Here is a 21,086-nt window from a genome sequence, read left to right on the forward strand (position 1 = left end):
TCACCTAAGGTCATGCTGGGAGCCAGTGGCAGAGCCTGGCATTGAATCCAGAATGGCTAGGTGTCCCTTACTCGCCTCATCCTTCTCATCACTGTTGTTGGCAGAGGGGAGGTGCCCCCAAGTGTTGGGGTTTTTTTGCACTATTGTAAAGGTAAATGTTGATTCCTGTGTTATCATCTCTCTTATTTTCCTCACCCGAAGCTCTGGGACAGGCGCACAGGATGACATTTCTTTCTAGCCACAGTGCTGCACTAGCTCTGCTAAGGAGCAGGTGGCTGTGCTGCTATGGCTTTGCTCGCATGTCCTCGCCAGGGATCAGCTGGCAGAGATATATTGCCAGGCCTGTGCTTCAGGTGCTTTCCTGTCAATGCTTTCTTCCCTGCATGGCTTCCGGAGGCTGCACCCTGAGCGCTGGCCAGACCAGCCTGGCTGAACGCTGCTAGCAGTAAATCTATTGCAGCCATGGCGCAGGGACTGTACTGCGATTCCTCGCGGCGTGCAGATCCCAGCAGAAAGCCCCTTTCTCAGCGCTTTTGCTTGTGCAGGCAAGCAAAGCAGGTGTGGACTAACCCTGCTGAAGCAGAGGTAGAGAATGAGTCAGAACAGACTGCAGAAATTAGGAGCGGTTTATAAGCATCACTAGAAAAGAGAAGGAAGCTTCTCCATAAGGCGCTGAGGCAGACCCTGATGGCACGGTCTGGACTCCAGCACATCTCCTGAGTGTGAGGGCACTGTCCAGAGCCCAGGGCAGGCTGGAGGCTGGTCTGCAAGGTGTGCCTTAGTCCCTGGCTTGCATCAGACAGGCTCAGAGCACGGCTCTGCTCTCCCGCCTTGCACTGGCAACCTGCTAGAGCCCTCTCAATTCCGCAGTGTTCGTCGCACACGCCTGCCTGAACCATGTCGTGGTCCGAGGAAGGAAGTGCATTAGGAAAGTAGGAGATAAAAGGCAGTTACAGTGCTGCTGCATCTCTCTCAGCAGCTGTAAACCCTGTTATGTTGTTAGAAGAGGTGTAGTGCCTGAGCGAAAAGCTCTTGTGTATTGTCTTCAGTCACAGTCTATATATTTTCTGGTGAGGTAAAAATAGCTTTTCTTTTTCAGGATGTGCAGAGAGCAGAGGCTCCTGCTAACATCAAAGGAGAGAGACAGCTTTCCCCTGAGAGCGTGTGGCCTCAGCTGGCAGCAGCAGTAGCTGTGTTAATTCTTGCCTTGCTTTGGCTCTGTGTGAAAGGAACAATGTTTGGGGCTCCAGCTCCCTGTTCAGAGCTCTGGACCAGCCCCTGTTCCTCTCTCCACTCGCTGCTGCTGGACACAGCACTGTATTTCATTGGGGAAGCGATGGTTTGCAAATGATGGAACAAGATCTCGATGCTACTACTTAGAAAATCCATTAGTAGCAGGTGGGAACTGACAGAGGCAAGCTTTTATAGAGCTGTAGGTGTAGCACCGGGAGATCCGTATCAGAAGGATCAGTCTGCTGTGGAGGGGCAGCTCCCAAGTCCTTGCTCGATGCAGATTAAGCTGTTTCTGATATCCACCCTCCTCACAGTCCTGAACCTGTTCCAGCTTCAGCAGCTCACACAGGGGACCTGGGCGGGGGGGGGGGGGAAGGAAGGAGCCAAATGGCAACGCAGATACTGTCTGCATCTGAATATGCTCAGCAGGGACTGGGTTAACTTTGGCCTTGAACTGCACCACCAGTCACAGTCCAGAATTACCTCTCCTGTTAAGAGTGCATCCTTCTTTTGCTGAGATTTCTTCTCTGCCAGTTGTGCTGAGTTCTCGTCCAGCTCTAACTACTCCTTGCCGCGGGAACACGAGCAGATCTTTCATTTCCCGCGTGCTCCCGTTCACCTGCTGCAAGATGGTTGGGCTCCCCCTTGCATTCTGGTCTGGGGATCTCTGCTGGGCATATAAGCCATCGGCCTCTGTGGTACATGCCTTGGGGAGGCCTGGGGCTATCGTGAAATCTCCACTCAGCAGAAAGGAGCATGGGCAAAGGGTTTACTCAGGCCGGTGCACGACATGAGAACAAACTCGCTTGGCAGATGCCTTCCAGAGATGTCTCCTTGTGCTTTGACTCTCATCAGTCCTATTAAGATCTGCGGACCTGTCCTAAATCATGCGGGCAGAGGTGAGGATCACTAGAGAATAGAACTTGGGCATATGGATTTATCTGTCTTAAATCATGTGGGCAGGGATGAGGATGATGAGAGAATAGAATTTGGGCATATAGATTTATCCTTTTTTTCTGATGAACTTTCCCGATGCTTTTGCTTTTCTCTTTCATCTGGGTTTGCAGTATGTGCCTGGTAGCCTGTTCCCTGTGCTCTGCTGGCTGCCTGCCTGAGGCTTTGCTACTATGGCCTCTCTGGAGATGCTGTGTTGTGCTGAATGCTGTCTTCTGCTCAGAAGGCAGAAACCTGCCAGTCGCTTTGGTTTCCACTGCAGGGACCGCTGGGAGTGTCAAGTTTCTGTGAATGCAGATAGGAGAGAAAGTTCCTGTAAGGCGGACAGTGGGATTTCTGTTTCTGGGCATTTCCTGATCTTCCCTGATCATCTTAGAGAGACCCTAGCTGCCATCTTTCACTGGTCTTAATCTTAGCAGCTGGTTTTGTGTGTTTCCAGGACAGACATATTCTTCTCATCTGATGAGAACCTGCAGACCTGGGCACTTAATGTCTGCAGGACAGGGAAGTCCAAATGAGCTCTGGCTCCAGAGAAATCTTGCTTAATAGTAACTTGATAGTAATTAAGCTCAATTGCTTAATAGTAAACCACTACACTGATGTAAGGTTTAGCTGTCTCTGCTGGAAATAATGGTTCAAAGGTGAGGATTGTGCCCACTACCAGACACAAGCCCACATGAGCAAAGAAATGTCAAAGCAAATGTCAAGGGCTGTTGCATGGTTTATTGCACTACCTCCCCCGCTGGCAGCGCTGACCTTAGGTTCCAGCACCCTGGCACTGGCAACTGGAAGTGACTGGATGACCTCCTAGATGTGAGTTGGACCCTTCTGCACTGTCTAGGTAGGATACCCATAGCAATACATGGCTTTGGCACCAGGATTCAGGTTTGCACCTCACTGCCGATTCTGGGACTCTTTGTTGGGGTGATTGCGTGCTGCCCACCCCACCAGGTGTTTCCTTGCTGGACCTCCTCTGTCCTCTGCTCCATGAGCCCATCAATCTGCCTCCATCTCCCCCTGTTTACTGGCAGACTGGCCACGGACAGGAGGAAGCGTGTCTGCTTGGAAGGGCCAAAAGCCACTGCTGCCTCCCCCAAGTAGGGCCAACGTATAACTGTGCTGTCCCCTTAGCAGCAGCACATGACTCTCGGAAGAGATTGTGGCCCTCCTGTTGCTGTTTCTCTGCTGTTCGCACAGTTTGCACATCCCAGCTTGCAAGATGCCTCAGCTGACTTTGCTCCTGGCATATCCCAGAGAAAGGGTGGCCCATGTTGCTCCTGGTAAGGGATTTTGAGAAAGTATTAGAACAATGCTGCTGCAAACAGATGCCTGCAGTGTGCAGAGCAGGAGCTCTGCTGGAAGGAGCACATGGCTTCCAAAGAATACAAAAGAGACAAACAAATTTGAAGATGCAGAGTTATCATTAGTGGCAAAACTCGTGAGACAGCAAGAAACCTGCGTAGTGGTGTAATTGGGTGTAATTGCTTTCAAGATCTTTGCTACAGAGCAGCCCTAGGAAGCTCTTCGTGCAGCAAAGCTGCTCCTCAGTGGCAATGTTTTCCAGTAGCTAGGCCTGGAAGAAACAAAACTGAATGAGTGCCAGGGCTGGCAGGAGGGTCCCTGCCCCAAGGATGGTGTACATGGCCCTGGTCTCCATCCTTCTGCCTCTGGCATGGAGGGACTAGGGCAAAACCACCAGCTTCCCTCTCTTCCCATGCAGGCATCAGCCGTGCGGTTCAGCAGCAGAGCAGACCCAAAGTTCCTGGCCACTGGGTCTCACTGCCATTTGGCAGAGAGTGTTTTGCTCCCCAAGGCATGGGGAGTAATTTGTTATTTGAAAGTCTGCATTGCAATTCCTCTTCTCTGGTGTAAGAGCAGCACTGTTCTTCAGGTGAGACCAGAGACTCTGAAGATACACGGCAGAGACCAGGGAAGGGGAATGGCAGGGGCTGAATGATGTGACTGAGAATACAGGCTCTGGGAATTCCCTGTAGCACTGCAAGTTTCAATTGCAGGGCAGCTCTGGCTGTGTGATACCTCTGGGTAGAGAGCGAAGAAAATAGAGAATACAGCCCATTTAAAAAAAAAAAACCTCACAGTGACCGCAAGCTCCCCTGCTCTTCCATCTCTGAAACTAGTCCTTGCAGCTCTTCCAGTGGAGCAGGGAATCAGCTGGTTTCAAGCGTCAAAGTACTTTGTTTCTGCAGACAGTGAGAAGGTCTACTGGATGCTGGCAGCCTCTGGCTGCGTGTACTGCCCTTCACCTGACTGCGCTGTGGCCTGGTGGTCACGCGGTGTGGGCAGGGCTGCTCTCCAGGGACTGCTGGAGCCAGAGACTTCTTAGGGACTGGGTGCCCTTTCCTTCTTTTGGCATCTTTGGCCCTGTCCGTAGCAGGACACGTTCCCAGGCAGTCGTACAGACCTGTGTGCACATCCTCGCAGTGAAGGGGTTTCACCTCCTCTGGAGCTACTCGGCAAGAAGGCAGCTCAGCCCTTCCTCATGCTGGGTGCTGTACAAACAACGAAGGAGTTGCAGTCCCTGCTCGGGCTGCCTCGGTGCTCCAGCAGAAGACCTGCAGATAGAAGAGACAAGTGGGCAGACAGGGTAAAGAGGGCAGTGTAGCAGGGTACACGTGTCCCTTTCGCCAGTCTGGAATAGTGTGGCAACTTGTTTCTTGCCTGCCTTTGTGTCCCAGAAAACACTGTGAGATCAGCACAAGTCCCTGAACTCATTTGCGCTTGAGAATCATCTACTTGCAGCATTTAGCAGCTTGTACAGAGTGGGCTCCTGACAAACGTGGCCGTATTTCACAGAAGAAGGCAATGTTGAGACCCTCCCTTCCTTTATCAGTGATGTGCAGAAGGAGCTGGTGGGAGCTCCTCCCTGGGTGGGAGCAAAAGCGAAGCACTGCCAGAAGAGATTAGAGCAGAACTCCGACCACAGCCAGAAGACAGAGCAGGATTACTGAACCTCTGACTGCAGCCCTTGAAATCCAGCCTGAGCCTCTGGTTTGGCAGAACTTCCCCTTTGCTTATTGCCTTAGTCATGGCTACAGTGCAATGGGCTTGGTCAGGTCCAGGCTTCTCATGTTGGGGTGAAGGGGCCAGGACATTCATTCAGTGCTGGTAATGCTTTGTGGGGTGAGGGTCCGAGAGCAGGACACCTGTGAATAGCAAGAGAGGAAGCCACTAATCAGGGTTGGGAGAGGGAAAGGGAAAAATTTAGATTGTCAGTAGACAAGGGGAGCTTTTTCCTGAACGAAAAGAAAGAGAAGGAGAATGGAAGCACAGTCCAATGTGCTGTGCTATGTTTTTTACTTTAGAAGGTCTTGGAGCACTTTGAAAAGTCCAGATCTGAGGCTTCTCCCTCAGGGAATTGCTGACAGCAGCCTCTTGACGCTTCACAGCTTGAATGCCCACAGGTCTGTGGACCACGACACCTCTGTGTAGGATTTAGCAGCCATGTTAAGAGTGCAAGAGGTACACAATGGCAAGTGAGGCAGTTTATTTTCTCCCCTGGAATAGCTCCGTCCTGGAAAATTCGTAGGAAGGCAAAAGAGAATGGAAAGAAATACTACAGACTCCAAAGAAAGGAAAACCAGTAGAGGCAGTCTCTGCATCTGGAAGCAGTTGCTGTATATCCTGGCGCACATGGATAGCAAGTGACTGCACGCACGTGTGTGCACGAATGCTGAGGGGCGCATGTAGCATGCCCACGCTACGCTTTGTGCTTACTAGTGGATGGTGACTGTGCAATGTGTGTGTGCCTGTGTTTAGGTACGTCGGTGTTGTGCTGACTGGGATATGTCTGTATATCTTTTTGATATGCACATCTTGTGCCCGTAGGCTCTCTGCATTTCTTTCTGTCACTGCTCCCTTTTGCTGAAATGGGAGATGGCAGTGACCCAATCCATACTTCAGTTCCCTGGCTAATCTAGTGTTGTCTTGATCTCTGTGACACCCTAAAGCGAGCTGTTGTGAACGAATGCCCCCCGAGTGATAGGTGGACAGTCCCAACATGCACACTGATATCAGAAGGGCAATATGACTGCAGATCTATTTCCTCTGCTTTTACCATTTGAGCTGAGCTATCCCTTCTCTGGCCGCATGTGCTGTCTGACTGCTTGTGTCTGATGTCCTGCATCTCTGTGTGCATCCCTGACGGGTGCGTGCTGAGCATGGGGAGCAGAAGGGGCAGTACCTCTGAAGCACTCAAACCCTCAGCATGTTCCCCAAGGCCCTGGCCCCCAGCATCCAGAGGGCTGGGAGGGAACCGGGATCCCTCTCCGCTGTCGCAGGTGTTACCTGTGAAATGCCAGGCTCCCGGGCACGTCTGTGGGGCTGCTCTTTCTCTGCTGTTCCCGAGGTGGTACCTGCAGCTCTGACCCGCTCCCTGCACTTGGCAGCAGTCAGCTGCTTTCCGGAGGTGGCTTGGTATTAAATATCCTGTCTGACACAATAATGGAGAGAAAATGAACAAATTCCATTAGCGGCTGGCGATCCCTGCAGGGTCTGCGTTGGAGCGAGGAGGGAGCCTGTATTTTTAGATAGAATGCAATGTAACTCACTGGCTCTCTCAAAGCTGGGGAGTAGATAACCAAGGAGGGAGAGAGGGGACACCAGGCTCAGGTTTCAGCTGAAGTGCCGGACTATGGCAGCACGAAAGGGCAGGTCCGGTCCAGACGTGGCTGTGAGTATACAATGCACTTCTCCTTCGTGCCCACGGAGACCTCCGCTTTGCTTTTCTGCTTGCTTTCTGCCTGTAGTCTCTGCTGCTGGGCGTGCTGGGGCTTTGGGAGCCCCTTTGCTGCAGAAGCCTGTAGACTTTTTCCATTTTAATCTTCGCAGCTCCATGTGTGTCCCATGGGTGGGAGAGCGTGGCTGAGCTGTGCTTTGACTTTCCAAGGTGTTTGCTGTTGAAGGTCCGTGCTGTGACTGGCATGCCGGCAGCATAGCTGAGGTGCTGCCCTGTCATTGATCCTGTCCTGAGATGCAGAGGCTTCTAGCGGAGTCTGGAGCTGGAAAAGCTCTTCGCATTCAACCTGTTGCTTGAAGCTGTCAGTGTTTCCTCGCTAGACCGCAGACAGCACGCAGGGGCTCAGAGCACAAACATGCACTTCTAAGCACAGCGCTGGTGCTGTCTTCTGCCTCTTACGGTAGATCATCCTGCACACGCAGAGCACTGAGGTGCTACGTCGTGTCTCCTCTGTGCTCACAGCCCTCCACAAAGCTGGCAGCTCTGCTGAGACTCTGGGAGCTCTTCCCAGGTGGACAGGGCTCTCCTCTGAGGTGGTAGCAAGCGGAGCCAGCTGGCACAGGTCATCATGAGATCAGCACGTGTTCCCCCGCGTGCGGAGGCTGCGCGCTGGGACAGGGCATGGTGGTGCTGCCCTCCACCACCTGTCCCTCTGACCCCGTGGGCTGCCCCAGAATGGGCCATGGCACCTGGCCGCTGCTGTGGGAGCCGGGGCTGAGTTCTGCAGGGTGTGCCCAGCACAGCGGGGGCCAGGACACCCTGTCTGTGGGACTGCCTTCTGCAGGGGTAGCAGGGTGGTGGGCCCAGGACATGGCTACCTTTCTCTGGGGTAGGAAGGTTGGGCAGAAAGGATGGGTTGGGGGAGGCAGATGGATGAGAGCAGAAGGCAGCCAAGTTGCGCTGCTCCAAAGTCCAAATTCAAATGGCTGAGACTGCAAAGAGAAGGGAAGAGAGAAGCCCTGAACCCGTGTGGTGCATCATCCTGCCTAGGTCTGCCTCCAGTGCTGTCCTCTGTGGCCATGCTGCTTCCAGTTCCTGTCCAGGAGCTTCCTAATCCTGGGTGCTCCTCTGCAGCCAGGCTGTGGGCACGACAGGAAGGCCTGCGATGGCAGGATGTAGGCTCTCGTAGCACAGCAGGTCCCTTGATCAGTCCCAACGTGAGCGGTACAAGAGGGTTCTGATTTTCTGTTGGAGCTGAAGGCAGAGGAGTGTGTCCCGTGCACCTGCCATGGATGTCTCATGGCTCTTTGCTGCAGAGTGCCCTTTGAGCAGGACCTAGCCGGCAGCTCATAGTTACCAGTTCAAGGTCCCAGCCTCTCAGAGCCATGTCACTGCATTTCCACTGTGCCGTTCTCCAGCTTCTGGTGAGCCATCCCGTGGTCTTAATTTGCTGCCTTACACTGCTAAATAGTGTTGCTTGAAGTATTGCTGTGCCTTGCCTGGAGTGGCTGTGTTTTAGTGGTGCAGGGATACACTGCCTTGTTTCTGTCAGAAAAAAGAGAGTCGCGACTTTCCTGGCTGGGACCATTGTCCCTTGGTGCCGGTACTTGAACTCACCACCGCAGGGTGGGCTCACCACAGCTGCGGCCCAGGCCTCGTCCATCGCTGCAGTCTCTCAGCCAGGACACAGAGGCATTTCCTGGGCCAGGAGAGGCTGCCATGGTTGCAGGAGTCCCCTTAGAGCTTCCTCCCTACCCCGCCTGCAGTGCTGGGACGAGCTTCAGAGCTTGTGTGGCTCTCCTGCCCCATCATCTGGATGCTGTCCAGGTCCCAGTCCTGCTTCCTGCCGTTTGATTTGGGGCACCTCAGTCTGTCCCAGAAGTTCACACCTTGACCTGCCCAGCCTCTGCCTTTTCAGGCTGATCTCTGTAGTCATGTTCTCTGCAACCGAGTGAAGAGCTGGCCCTGTGCTGGTGATGGGGGAGAACAAGGTGACTCTGAGTCTCATGCTTTTTCTTTTTTTCCCCAAGGCCGATGCTGCAACCAGTTTCTTGAGAGCTGCAAGATCTGGAAATCTGGACAAAGCTTTGGATCACCTCAGGAACGGGGTAGATATTAACACCTGTAACCAGGTAGGTGAAACCCACAGGGCTTCTGGTACCATCTCCAGTTCATGTGAAAATGTGCCACGCGGTGGGTCCCCCAGGCCCAGAGACGGTCACCGCACCCCTTCTTCCACTGATCCCCTAAGATGGAGGCAGGGAGGTTCCCCATGGCTGCTCGCTTGCTCTGCTCTGTGTAGCTGATTGGGAGTACCTGCCCTGATCCCACAGTCCTACCTGCCATGGAGCAGGGTGTAAGTTGGCTGGTAATAAGTTGCCTGGCAGAGGAAGGTTAAAATTTTTGTGGGAGAGGCTGCCTGTCCTGACCCCACTCCCTTCTGCGCCTGATGAGCCTGGCTCCTGACGAAGCCTCTGGGGGTGAGACGAAAGAGGTGCTGTGTTAGGTGGGGTGCAACGGCAACTTTGCTGTGCGGAGGTGATTTCCTGGGGATGATTTCCTTTGCAAAGGCATTGTGTGGTCTCCAGGCACGTGTATCCAGAGCTGTGGCATGCCCGGCTGAGGGGTAGGCGCACACCGCCCTGGCAGAGCGTGGAGCCATAACTGCCAGCGCAGTGGGGGAATCCTTGGGGTGTGGAGTCAAGTGTCCTGGCAGACCCCATCCTCCTCTCAACTGCACCACCCCCTGCCAGGCTCCAGGCAACCTGCAGCCCCTTGTCCGTGTCCGTGCCAGGCAGCTGGCACAGGAGCTCCTAACCGGAATTGAGCTCAGGGGAGAGGCCGCGCAGGGCAGACTGCAGCATGCGAGCTGTCCCTTGCTGGGGAGGCTTCCACAGCTGAGATAGGTGGAAACAGGTCCTGAGGAAAACAGCTAGCCAGAAGGCAGATCTGGACCAGTTGTCTTTGGGGCAGGGAGGGCAGCAACGGCTATAAAGATCTGGGGAACCTGGCAGTACGGCTGGAGTGTAGCAAAGGGCATTGACAGGTAAGCAGAGAGGGAGATCTGAGGCTCCTTTAGGGTGACAAGCAAGTGGGACAGCTGGAAAGGGCTCAGCTGCTTATCAGAGGGCAGAGGAGATAGCTGTGGAGAGTGCAGCACAGTGGCTGGGACATCGCAGGAATCGCTCTTGAGGATATTCCCCTTGCCTGCAATGCTCAGGCTTTCAGATGACTGAGATTACAGAAGCTGCGTCTTAACGCAAGCAGGGGATGTTTGCAAAATGCCAGTCTTGGTGGCTTGGGAGGGGTTGGGCAGGTGGAGCCCCTCCTAGCCCAGAGCAGAGACAGACCTGCCCCAGGAAAGGAGAGCTGCAGGCACGGAGGAATTGTTTGCATATTGTCGACAGAACGTTTTGTATCTGTGTAGCTGCCAAATGCAAGCGGCTCAACCTGAATAGGGGTAGGTGCTGCAGGGAGAGACTCGGGGGCTGTGGGCTGAGCAGGGGAACAGACAGACTGAACTATGGGCTCCCTTTCCAGAGCAGTAGTGATGCTGGGGAGGCTGACTCAGCAGGTAGCACAAATGTATGTTCACCTGGTTCAGTATCGGGTCCCCAAGCCAAGTGTAGTTCAGACCTACTGATTTGTGCGCTGCAGTGGCCAGTGCAGTTACTGCAGACAGGTTCCCCCAGGAAACGTCACCGTCTCCTTTTCTTTCCGGACTGATAGTACTGTGCAGGGATGCTGGGCTTCTGCAGGCCCCTGGGGCACACTGCAGCTTGCGTTCTCCTTGCTGGGACACTAGATGAAATTTGGGGAAAGCTCAGGAGATGCTCATTTTGTTCATCACTGTATTATCTGGATTATTTATTCATAATCAGCATACTCTTAAAGACTTCTGTCCTGGGGCTGTGTGAGGACATATGGGATTTAGATCAGAGGGATCTTGTAGGGAGAGGAGGTAGAACATTTTCAGTTTCAGAGTCCTTTGAAGATCAGCTTTTCCATGAGGACCTGTTGGTGGGTCACAGTCTCTGACCTCATAACCATTTTGGAGATGTACATGGTTTGAAAAGAGGAGAGGCTGTGTGACAAGCTCTTAGCAATGGGCTGCAGGACTTGGCTTTCACTTGGCAAGGAGCAGCTCATGTGCGTGCACCTGGCAGGATCTTGCAAGTTGCTGTGCTTCGTTTCAGAATATGACCCAGTCATTCAACCCAACTGCTGCTCCCTTAGTCTCTCCCGGGAGAGCAGAAGCCCCTGTAATTGAGGCACAGCACCGGGCCAGTCGCTGGAAGCAGTCGCACTGCTCCTGCTTCCAAACGCTTAGCTACGAATGAGCAGAGACAAATAGGTGTTTAATGTACCCACTGCTCCCTTACAGACCTCTGGGAAAGCAAGTCACAAGGAGCAGGGAGATCCTGCTCCTGACGTCTGTGCCACTTTCTGGGGATGCTGCCATGCACGGCACATTCGTGTGTGCCCTGTGCGTGCAGAGGCTGCAGCAGAACCTGGCAGGGAAAATCATCTGTGCCTGTTCACAAGTGGCTCAGAGAATTCCCTCCTGGCAGTTTTTGCGGGCATCTGGAGGAGAAGGGCAAGAGTAGGTGGGGGCTGTGTTTGGCCACACTGGCCCGTGCCTTCTGAGATGGGAAACTCCACAAGCAGAGCACGCTACGGATGTTCGCTCACTTCCAATGACAAGCCTAAAAGCAGAGGGAGGATTTCTACGTCCACTGCTCCTGTACAGTTCTAGTGCAGAGGCATATGTGGTTCTGGAGAGGGCTCTGCAAAGAATTAAAACAAGGACATCCAGCCACAAGCTGAAGATGATGGCTTTGAACTTCTTCCTCACCCAGAGAGATGGTCAGTCATCAGCTGTCTCCACTGCCTGGCTGCGAGTCCTGTTTCCAGCCAGATTTCTGGTTTTGGTGGGGGGATTTATCACATTGACAGGGAGCACGTGGCTCCAACAGTATGAGGCACTTCTTTCAGTGACGTCTTTGCACTGGTTCCTGCCATCTCCCCAAGGTTAGATGGCACTTTGGGGTTTCCTTCTGAGGAATATCAGACCTGTGGGAAAGGTCCAACCTCACATGTCCTGTATAGAATAAAGAGGGATATATGTGGTCAGACCTATCCCACAGGCCCTGTATTCTTACTCAAGTGCAGAGACCTTGACATGCCATCTGATCTTCATGCCGCTGATGTCATCCCCTTCATTGCTGCCATCTACATCAGTGTCTTCATCATCCACCTCTCTCGTGTTTCGAATTCCTGCATGCTCCCATCTCATCCCTGAGGAGCTGGAGACCTGAGGATGAGCACGCCTTGCTGCCAGGACCCTCACCAGCAGGGAACGGAGCTGTGCTAGCACACGGGTGCCAGGAGATAGTCTCTGTTGGGGTGGCCAATCTCAGTCCCGATGGGCAATCCAGGGCTTTGGTACAGGCTAAGTGCAAAGTCCCGCATTTTGTGTTTTTCTTGAGGCTGCGTTTGTCGCATTGACAGCCAGCGACTGGGATTTCTGGGAAGCATTTGCGGCACTTAGTGAGGGGAATACAGCACCTTTCAAATTAAGCACATCCTGTGGTGGTTTTGGGTCAGATGAGCTGTCAAGCCAAAGCAAATGTGCAAAACAGGCTGTATTGTTCCCGGAGCAGAAATATCGATGGGCCGCTGGGAAATGATCTTCTGCAAACATTGCACTTATTGCTGTAAGGCCAGAGAATAATGATTCCTCACAGGTTTTCAGCATTCAGAAGGTTATTTATGAATCCATTGCGTAAAAGGGCATATGTGCTGAGGAGAGCAACCGAGCATCTGTGGTCTTGCACTCCAGGCATTTGTTGTGTGAGCGTAACAGAAAAAGCGTGTGTGTCTGTGGCCACATATGCAACTTGTGAGCTCACGAAGGTAAGGGTGTCAGTGACCATCTGTATGGGTTGTGTAGGTGTGTCTTGGTCAAAGAAGCTGGGCTTGACCGAGGTGATGGGCTCAACCTAGCCAGGCCTGGTTGGGGAGCGTTTCCTTTCGGTGGCTCTTCTGTGGGTGTTGCAGCATTCCTACTTCTTTTTCCCTTGGAAAAGCCTTTTGTGCTTGAGGCTCTAGGGGACTTTGGTGTGCTGAGGGAGCCTGTGGATTTTTAGGTTTTTGCTCTTCATGCTGTCATCAGAGTTGAGCACAAGAATCTGTGACTCTCTGACTATGATCCTGGATAGCTGGTTCTTTGAGTGAGAGAGGGTGGAAAACCTTTTTCCAGTATGATAACACTCTTAGAAGATGTTTTAAGTTTAACTGGAGTGTTGAGGGCTGGAACTGGAGCCTCCCCAGGCATTTTCTGCTCCCCTACCTATAATTCAGGTGGGGATGAAGCAATTCTGTGAAGTGACCTTCCAGTACTCTACAGAAGCTGAAACAGATGGTTGGGAGGTGGAGTACTTGGGCAGGACTGTGTGCTCCCAGGGAGCTGGCGGCTCTCTGCCACGTGACAGCATTGCGTAGGGGTGAGTAAACATAGTGCATCCAGCTGGGAGAAGTGAGGGACAAGGGAGGTTTGCATTGCGGGGGAAAAAGTGACATCTGAAATTGCCTGCAAGTATTTAACCTCTTTGCCAGCAAATATCCCAGCCCTTTTGTTCACATCTGGGAAACGGAAGAGTGTCAGAAATAATGGAGCAGGAGCTGTCTTAGCAGCCTCTAGGGTGCTGACTGGCTTGACGCTTCCTTCTGATGGCCCAGGGATGCTAAAAGGGCACCGGCCAGCCCTTTGCTCCTAGTGCTCAGGTTCCATGTGTAGGAAAAGGTGAGCTAAACTGAGGCACACGCAGAGATGTTCCCGAGAAGCCGCTTCAGTTGTTTGGGAGCTTTCTGGAACTGGCAGAGCTTAGCAGTGGCACAGCCAACATCATCTCTGCACCCTTTGCTGCAGCTAAACTCTCAGGGAGCAAAGTCGAGCCTCTGCTGAGCATGGGTTGCAGGACGGGGCTGTTGGTGGGCAATCTGCAAGGCCAAGAAAAAGCCAGCCGCTGGACTGGAAGCTCCTGAACTGTAGTGAATTAAATTTGGCTGCTGCTCAGTAAAGTCATTGTCCCAGGCAGAGCTTGTCACTGCATTTCTGTCTGTGTAAATGGTAGAAGTTTAAGGTTTGTATGTGCGCTTACACAGCAGCTCTGGTGCATCCTCACTCTGGGCCGTACACAAAGCTCAGGTCCGTGCTTTAGGTTTGAAAAGCCTGACTGCGAGCAGGCGATCACGGGGAGGGGCACCCCAAGGAAAGTCACTTGAGCAAAGACAGGAGTTGACATCAGGGGTGCGTCGCGAGCAGGGAGGACTGAAACAGTGCCTGTGGCACCAAACACACACACACTGAGCTGTAGTGCCACCCATCCATGGGAAATCGTCTACGGGGGCTGCATGTTTTGCTCACAGAGAAACGTCCAGCATTAGTCAGCAACTCAGCGTTCAGCCGCGCGTAGTTGCCCTGGCAGCATGGAGCTAAACACGGCTGTCGTGCCAGCACAGGTCTCGAGGGCAAAGCAACAGCTCCTGCTCCCACCAGCCTGGACCTTCTCCAGTGTGGGCCAAGTGCCCACAGTTGTGTCTGCACAGGAGCTCAGAGTAGGGGGTTCCCTGGAGAGCCCCAGCAGATGACTAATGCCCTCTCCTACCTTTGCTCCCTCCAGAATGGGCTGAACGCCTTGCACCTGGCCTCCAAGGAGGGCCACGTCAAAATGGTGGTGGAGCTGCTGCACAAGGAGATCGTTTTGGAGACAACGACCAAGGTGAGGACAAGGGAGTCCGGTCACGTTCGTCACAACTCCGCACCCTGCCGTTGCTGCCAGACACACCAGCACTAGCTGAGCAGTGAATCACGTTGTTTGCTGTCGCCCCTGGAAAGGCTGTGCTGGTGGCAGTGCTGCCGGGCTGGGGCCTGAGGACCGGGCTCTGATTTCAGCGCAGTTAAAGCTGTGCTGGGCACCTCCACCCCTCCCTCTCCCCCGTGGGGGTCATGGGGACCACCGTGAGCTCAAGAGGGGAGTAACAGAAGCTGCAACACGTGCTAGTGCTGTCTTTACTCGCATCTCTTCCCAGCGCTGGCTGCCGGCTCAGGTCAGCCCTCGCTGCCAAGGGGCAGCCCCTGTGTGCTGCAACACCGAGATGGCCTTGGTACCATTGTTGCAAGCCTGGAGAGCTCTGGTGCTCCGTAAATAACATGTCATTCTCTCCCTGCATCACCACAGTGGGGTGTGGTTCTTGCTCGCTGACGAGCAAGACAACAACGCAAACAAGCAGGGCTGACAAATGAGCAGCCTCCAGCACCATCTGAAGGGCTGTGAGAGCAGGAGGGGGCCTGCCTTGCCACCTCCCCGGTGCTCTGGCAGGGCTCGGGGTGCAGAGCAGAGTCTGGCATTCTGCCACACCACCCAAAGGCACAAGCCGGAAGAGCCTGTGTCTGCGTTTTCTAGCCTGCTTATCGTCCCTTAGCTCTGCTGGGATGCCTTGGCTACCAGGGTACACGCTGCAGTTTTGCCTGAAGACTGCCAGCTCAGCTCCCTCATCCTCCCTCCCCTCCTCATCTCTCCGTGCTGGAGATACACAGAGCCTGACAATGCACGCAGCTTTTTGCTGCCAGTAACTTCATGGGAAAGATGAAATCACTCTCTTTCCTGGCCAGCAAATGTGAAGGCTAGCTGTTCCTGGTATAGCAGGGATGGGCCATGGAGCAAGGGCTGCATGGCCCCACAGGCGTCCCCTGGCCAGCAGCTCTGTTTGCGCGTGTGTTAGCACACGTCAGGCCCATCTTTCCCTGGCATCCTGGGCTGCTCCGGCCCCTGAGCGCTGCCCTGTGGTGTCTTTCAGAAAGGAAACACGGCCCTGCACATTGCTGCCCTGGCTGGACAACAGGATGTGGTCCGGGAACTGGTGAACTACGGGGCCAACGTCAATGCGCAGTCACAGGTAGAGTGACCTGGGCTGGGGTGGGAAAAGCACCCAGCATGCACGGTGGTGGTGTCCTCGTGGTGGGAACTGTGCCCAGCATGGGCACTTCAGGAGCCCTTTACAGTTTCTCTCTAGTCCTGTTCAGGGGCAAGGACTGCTCCGCCAGACTTCTGAAAGAAGATGAGCGTGTGAGTGGTGTGGAGGGAGTCTTGAGGGATATGGGGAGACCAGCATGGTCCCTCTGCTGAGAGAAGCCATGGCAGCACACACAAGCATGCTGAACTCATGCTGGAGGACTCATGACCAATGTGTCCCTGGCACAGCCATGAGGTCTCCAGCAACCTCTGTAGCCCTGCTTCATTCTCTCTTTCTTGGGCCTGGTGCGGCTGTAAGCTCTTCAGCTTTTGCCTGATGGGAGAAACATCCCTGAAGCAAGGGAGAGTAGTGGAAGGCAGTGTCTCCTGGGTTGACTGTTGTGAAGCATCCCATGGTTCTTTCTGGATGTGGGGACCCTTGGGCTCCAGCTCTCTATGATTGCTCCACCACTGCCAGTTTTTTCCTTTTTCCCCACCCACGCTGTGTATGCTTTTGCCCCAGTTTAATGAGCTGAGGGTGTGGACGTTGATGGGGTGTAGGTCTGCAAGGGGCTTGAGAAACTTGAGGAAGAGTTGTGTTGATGTGCATGGCCCTGTGTTTGCAGAAAGGCTTCACACCCCTCTACATGGCAGCGCAGGAAAACCACCTGGAAGTTGTCAAATTCTTGCTGGAAAATGGAGCCAACCAGAATGTAGCCACAGAGGTGAGATCCTTGTGGAGGACTCTAGGGGCCTGCTTGTTGGGGCTGCTGTGGCTCCTCGGCTCTCCCCCTCTCACCTGCTTCTCCTTGGCAGGACGGCTTCACGCCACTAGCTGTGGCTCTGCAGCAAGGGCATGAGAATGTGGTTGCTCACCTTATCAATTATGGGACAAAGGGTAAGGTCCGTCTGCCTGCCCTGCACATTGCAGCCCGCAACGATGACACTCGCACGGCTGCCGTGCTTCTGCAGAATGACCCCAATGCTGATGTCCTCTCCAAGGTGTGTGGCTTTCCCATCCTGTCTCTGGGAGTTTTCCCACATCCCCAGGGAGAATAGCAGCTTGGTATGCTGTATTTATCCATCCTTTCAGCAGGGAGCATGTGTCTGGCTGGGCTGATCCCTCCTTCTTTCCCCTAGACTGGATTTACCCCCTTGCACATTGCAGCCCACTACGAGAATCTCAGTGTGGCCCAATTACTGCTGAACCGTGGAGCCAGCGTCAACTTCACACCCCAGGTGAGTGCAAAGTGGGAAGAGTGCTGGGACTGACACTGCTCCGACACCAGAGGAGGATGCTGTGCCTCCTTTCCATGTAGGTGCAGCAGCAGCTGCCAGGGTACGCTGGTGAGGTGGGACCATGCAGAAGGTAGCGCACTGGTGCATGTCTGGGGAGTTACCATTAATAACCGCTGTGGGCATTTTCTACTGTCTCCCCTCTGTTGGATGCAGCCATGCATCCCTGGAAAGCTCTTGGGACCTTGTGTCTAAGCTGAGGGAAAGCTGGTGCTGTCACTGCAGGGCAGAGCTTATAGTCCCTGCAGCTGGCATGCCTCTTCCAGTCCCATGGGCGCAGCTAAATCCGTGAGCTGGCGCTTTCCTGCGAGCTCTGTGCAGCTTCTGTCCACAGCCTTTAGCTGCAGGCAGGAGCAGGTGCTCACCCTCTCTCCCAGTCCTGTGAAACAAGCTGTTCCCCTGCACTGTCCCTGGGCAGGGATTTAGCTCTCCCCTGCCCTCTATCCTTCGTTTGCCCCCGTGCCTCCTTGCAGCCCCTCAGGAGAAAGAGGAGGGGTTGCTCCATCTAACAGACTGCCGTTCCTTCTGTCAGAACGGGATCACCCCCCTGCACATAGCCTCCCGCCGGGGCAACATCATCATGGTACGGCTGCTGCTGGACCGCGGGGCCCAGATAGAGACAAGGACCAAGGTGAGACTGCTTCTGAATCACCAGCAAGTACACGGGCCGTCTCCCTCCCCGAGCTCCTTGTGTCCAGGGAGCACTGCCGTGCTGCGCTGCCCGGTGCATACCCTGTGAGCATCTTGCTGGGAGTGTGAGGGAAGGTCCCTGGTGGGGCGGACCAGGTTTTTCACTGGTGCACATAGACGTGAGAGGAGGCTGCATGGCCACAGTGGGTGTACCCTGGGGGCTGAGGGCAGGCTCAGTTTTGCCTTACTTTGCAAACGAGTCCAAAGTCCCTGCTACTCTCCTGCCTGCCAGAGGGGAGCCCTGCCCTTCCTTGCCCATGCTGAGCCCTTGAACCCTTCTCTCTCCCCAGGATGAGCTGACCCCTCTCCACTGTGCAGCTCGCAATGGGCACGTGCGAATTGCAGAGATCCTGCTGGACCACGGGGCTCCTATTCAAGCAAAAACCAAGGTACCCATGGGACTCTCTGGGGCTGTGCTTGGTGCCAGGTCCCAGGGCAGCACAGGGGGGTAAGAAGCTGTACACAGTTACTGGATGCCACCAGTGGCTGGGCTGGGGCTGAGGTTTTGACCTGCCAAAGGGTAAGGAGCTTCCTGACCTCCTTCTTGGCTCTTGCTGGAGCCCTTTGCCTGAGGGCTGCATACTTCAAAGGGACCAGCCCTGAGAAGGGGATGGCCTGGGAACAACCTGCCCCACGGCAGCAGCTCTTCAGGCCCTGCCCTCTGCTCAGCATTGCTCCCCTGTAAGTCTCAGTGAGGGATTTCGGGGCTCCACTCTGGTAGCACCCTGGGGAACATGCCATCTCTTCTGCGCCAGAGCTGTGGCCAGGGGAGTGAGGCAGGGGCTAGGTGGGGTGCCTGGTCCCCTTCCTGGCCCAGCCCTAAGGTCTCACTCTGCGGTCGCAGAATGGCTTGTCGCCGATCCACATGGCAGCGCAGGGTGACCACCTGGACTGCGTGCGCCTGCTCCTGCAGTACAGCGCCGAGATCGACGACATCACCCTGGACCACCTAACACCACTGCACGTGGCTGCGCACTGTGGGCACCACCGAGTAGCCAAGCTTCTGGTGGAGAAGGGGGCCAAGCCCAACTCCCGAGCCCTGGTGAGTGAGGAGGGGCAGGCAGGGCTGGGGCAGGGGAGAGGGAGAGTGTTCCCACAAATGACTGTCCGTCTGTCCGTCTGCAGAATGGCTTCACACCCCTCCATATTGCCTGCAAGAAGAATCACATCCGGGTGATGGAACTACTGCTGAAGACGGGTGCCTCCATCGATGCCGTCACGGAGGTAGGTGGGCTGCAGCCCAGCCCCAGCTCTCCTGCTACTGGCTGTGCAGAGCAGGCAGCGCTGCAGGGGATGATGGCCCCGATGGCTCTGCTGGTCCCCAGGCACCTTCTTCATTGTGGCTTAGAGCTCTTTGCAGCTCAGGACCTGTTGAGCCTGGCAGCATCCCCCTACAGCCTGCTCCCTACAGGAAAGGGGAACTGCAGGGGAGGCAGCAGCTCTTCATGTTCCCCTCAGCTCACCTGCCAGGGTGCTGGTGCCAGACTGGGGACCCAGAGTTTGCCTCTGTGCTGGAGCGTGCCCCAGGGAGGGGGCAGGAAGAGATGTTGGCAAGGCCATCAGCCCCCCATCTTGGCTCCTGACCCCTTTCTCTCCACAGTCTGGCCTGACCCCCCTGCATGTGGCTGCCTTCATGGGGCACCTGCCCATCGTCAAGACCCTGCTGCAGCGTGGAGCCTCTCCTAATGTGTCCAATGTGGTGAGTCCCACTCTGGCTGGGGCTGTGGGAACTCAGCATGGTGGGGTCCAGCAGGAGGTGGGGGTTTCCCGAGTCCTGCTCTCTCCACTCTCCTGAGCAATCCTTGGTGCCCCCTGCTTTGTGCTGGCAGGAGGAATTGGTATGGGCCACAAAAGGTTGTGGGCACTGCTCTCCTGTGCTCAGACCAGAGGAATGATGGCAGGAAGGCATATCCCCTCCTGTGACCTCACCACTTTATCCTGTCCTTGGTGCAGAAAGTGGAGACGCCTCTACACATGGCAGCCAGAGCCGGGCACACAGATGTGGCAAAGTACCTGCTGCAGAACAAAGCCAAAGCCAATGCCAAGGCCAAGGTAGGTACAGAGAACACGCGTGATAGTCCAGCTCTGGGAGCAGCTGGTGCCGGTTTCTTCACTCTTGCCTGCCAAGAGCCTGGCTTGTCAGGGGCTGTGCAACAGCAGGAGCAGGGCCGGGGCCCCTTCAGCATGGCAAGCAAGGGACTGGTCCAGGTCTGCCAAAATAGCGTCTCTGCCTCCCTCGCAGGATGACCAGACTCCGCTGCACTGTGCTGCACGCATCGGCCACACCAGCATGGTCAGACTCCTGCTGGAGAACAATGCCAACCCCAACCTGGCCACAACAGCGGGGCACACGCCCCTGCACATCACCGCCAGAGAGGGGCACGTGGACACGGCGCTGGCCCTGCTGGAGAAGGGGGCTTCACAGACCTGCATGACCAAGGTAGGCTGCTGTGGCCACTGCCACTGAAGGCATGACCCGGCTGGGCAGGCTGGCGGCTCAGTGTCCCTGTCACAGGAGGGGCAACCTCCTCCTGTGCCGCAGCATCCCTTCTGCATGTGTGCCAGTGCTCTTCTCATTCCTGTGCACCCTGTGATGGGCTGCCTTTCTCCTCAGAAAGGATTTACCCCTCTCCACGTTGCAGCCAAGTACGGGAAGGTGGATGTGGCAGAGCTGCTGCTGGCACGTGACGCTCACCCCAATGCAGCAGGGAAGGTGAGTGCTGCTCCTGTGGCAGTGGGAAGAGTGTTGTGGTACCGCGAGAGGCTCTGTCTCACCTGTCTGTGCCCTCTCCCCCTCCCCAGAATGGCCTGACCCCACTGCATGTGGCTGTGCACCACAACAACCTGGAGATCGTCAAGCTGCTGCTTCCCAAGGGGAGCTCCCCACACAGCTCAGCCTGGGTAAGGCCGGTCTGGGTGTCCCTGGGGATGTGGGGACGTGTCATGTGTCCAATACATGTCAGCCTGGGGCCGGCATTGCTCCTCAACCCTGACACTCAGGGAGCGTACAAGGACCCGATCACCACCATCCACTCTCCATGTCTGCTGCTTGTGCCTGCCTGTCCCTTGCACCAGCGTGTGGGGCAGGCAGGGGTGCTGGCAGTCATCCTGTCCCAGCAGACAGGCTATGTCAGGGATAGTCCCTGCTGGCAGCATTGTGGCTGTTGCTTGGGCACGTGTTTCCATAGCAAACCCTGCCG

General features: G+C 55.0%; 1 protein-coding gene across 9 annotated transcripts in view; it reads left to right on the forward strand.

The window, feature by feature from the left end:
• Positions 1-21,086, forward strand: part of ANK1 (ankyrin 1) — a 40,488-nt gene that overhangs the window by 391 nt on the left and 19,011 nt on the right. For 3 of the 9 annotated variants that reach the window (XR_012832625.1, XM_075736858.1, XM_075736864.1), the window contains exons 1-16: positions 5,112-6,877; positions 8,914-9,015; positions 14,569-14,667; positions 15,746-15,844; positions 16,527-16,625; positions 16,717-16,902; positions 17,041-17,139; positions 17,729-17,827; positions 18,177-18,275; positions 18,731-18,928; positions 19,012-19,110; positions 19,487-19,585; positions 19,840-19,938; positions 20,129-20,326; positions 20,501-20,599; positions 20,689-20,787. Coding sequence is in view for 7 of the 9 variants with exons in the window: in XM_075736858.1 (XP_075592973.1) it covers positions 6,839-6,877; positions 8,914-9,015; positions 14,569-14,667; positions 15,746-15,844; positions 16,527-16,625; positions 16,717-16,902; positions 17,041-17,139; positions 17,729-17,827; positions 18,177-18,275; positions 18,731-18,928; positions 19,012-19,110; positions 19,487-19,585; positions 19,840-19,938; positions 20,129-20,326; positions 20,501-20,599; positions 20,689-20,787 (1,812 nt within the window). In the remaining 2 variants the exon portion in view is untranslated. Of the gene's footprint in view, positions 1-5,111; positions 6,878-8,174; positions 8,308-8,913; positions 9,016-13,340; positions 13,390-14,568; positions 14,668-15,745; positions 15,845-16,526; positions 16,626-16,716; positions 16,903-17,040; positions 17,140-17,728; positions 17,828-18,176; positions 18,276-18,730; positions 18,929-19,011; positions 19,111-19,486; positions 19,586-19,839; positions 19,939-20,128; positions 20,327-20,500; positions 20,600-20,688; positions 20,788-21,086 lie in introns of those variants that run through there. The other 6 variants (XM_075736860.1, XM_075736862.1, XR_012832626.1 and 3 more) reach the window with 5 other exon arrangements.

Source organism: Balearica regulorum, chromosome 27 (assembly GCF_011004875.1).
Source record: "Balearica regulorum gibbericeps isolate bBalReg1 chromosome 27, bBalReg1.pri, whole genome shotgun sequence".
Lineage (NCBI taxonomy): Eukaryota > Metazoa > Chordata > Aves > Gruiformes > Gruidae > Balearica > Balearica regulorum.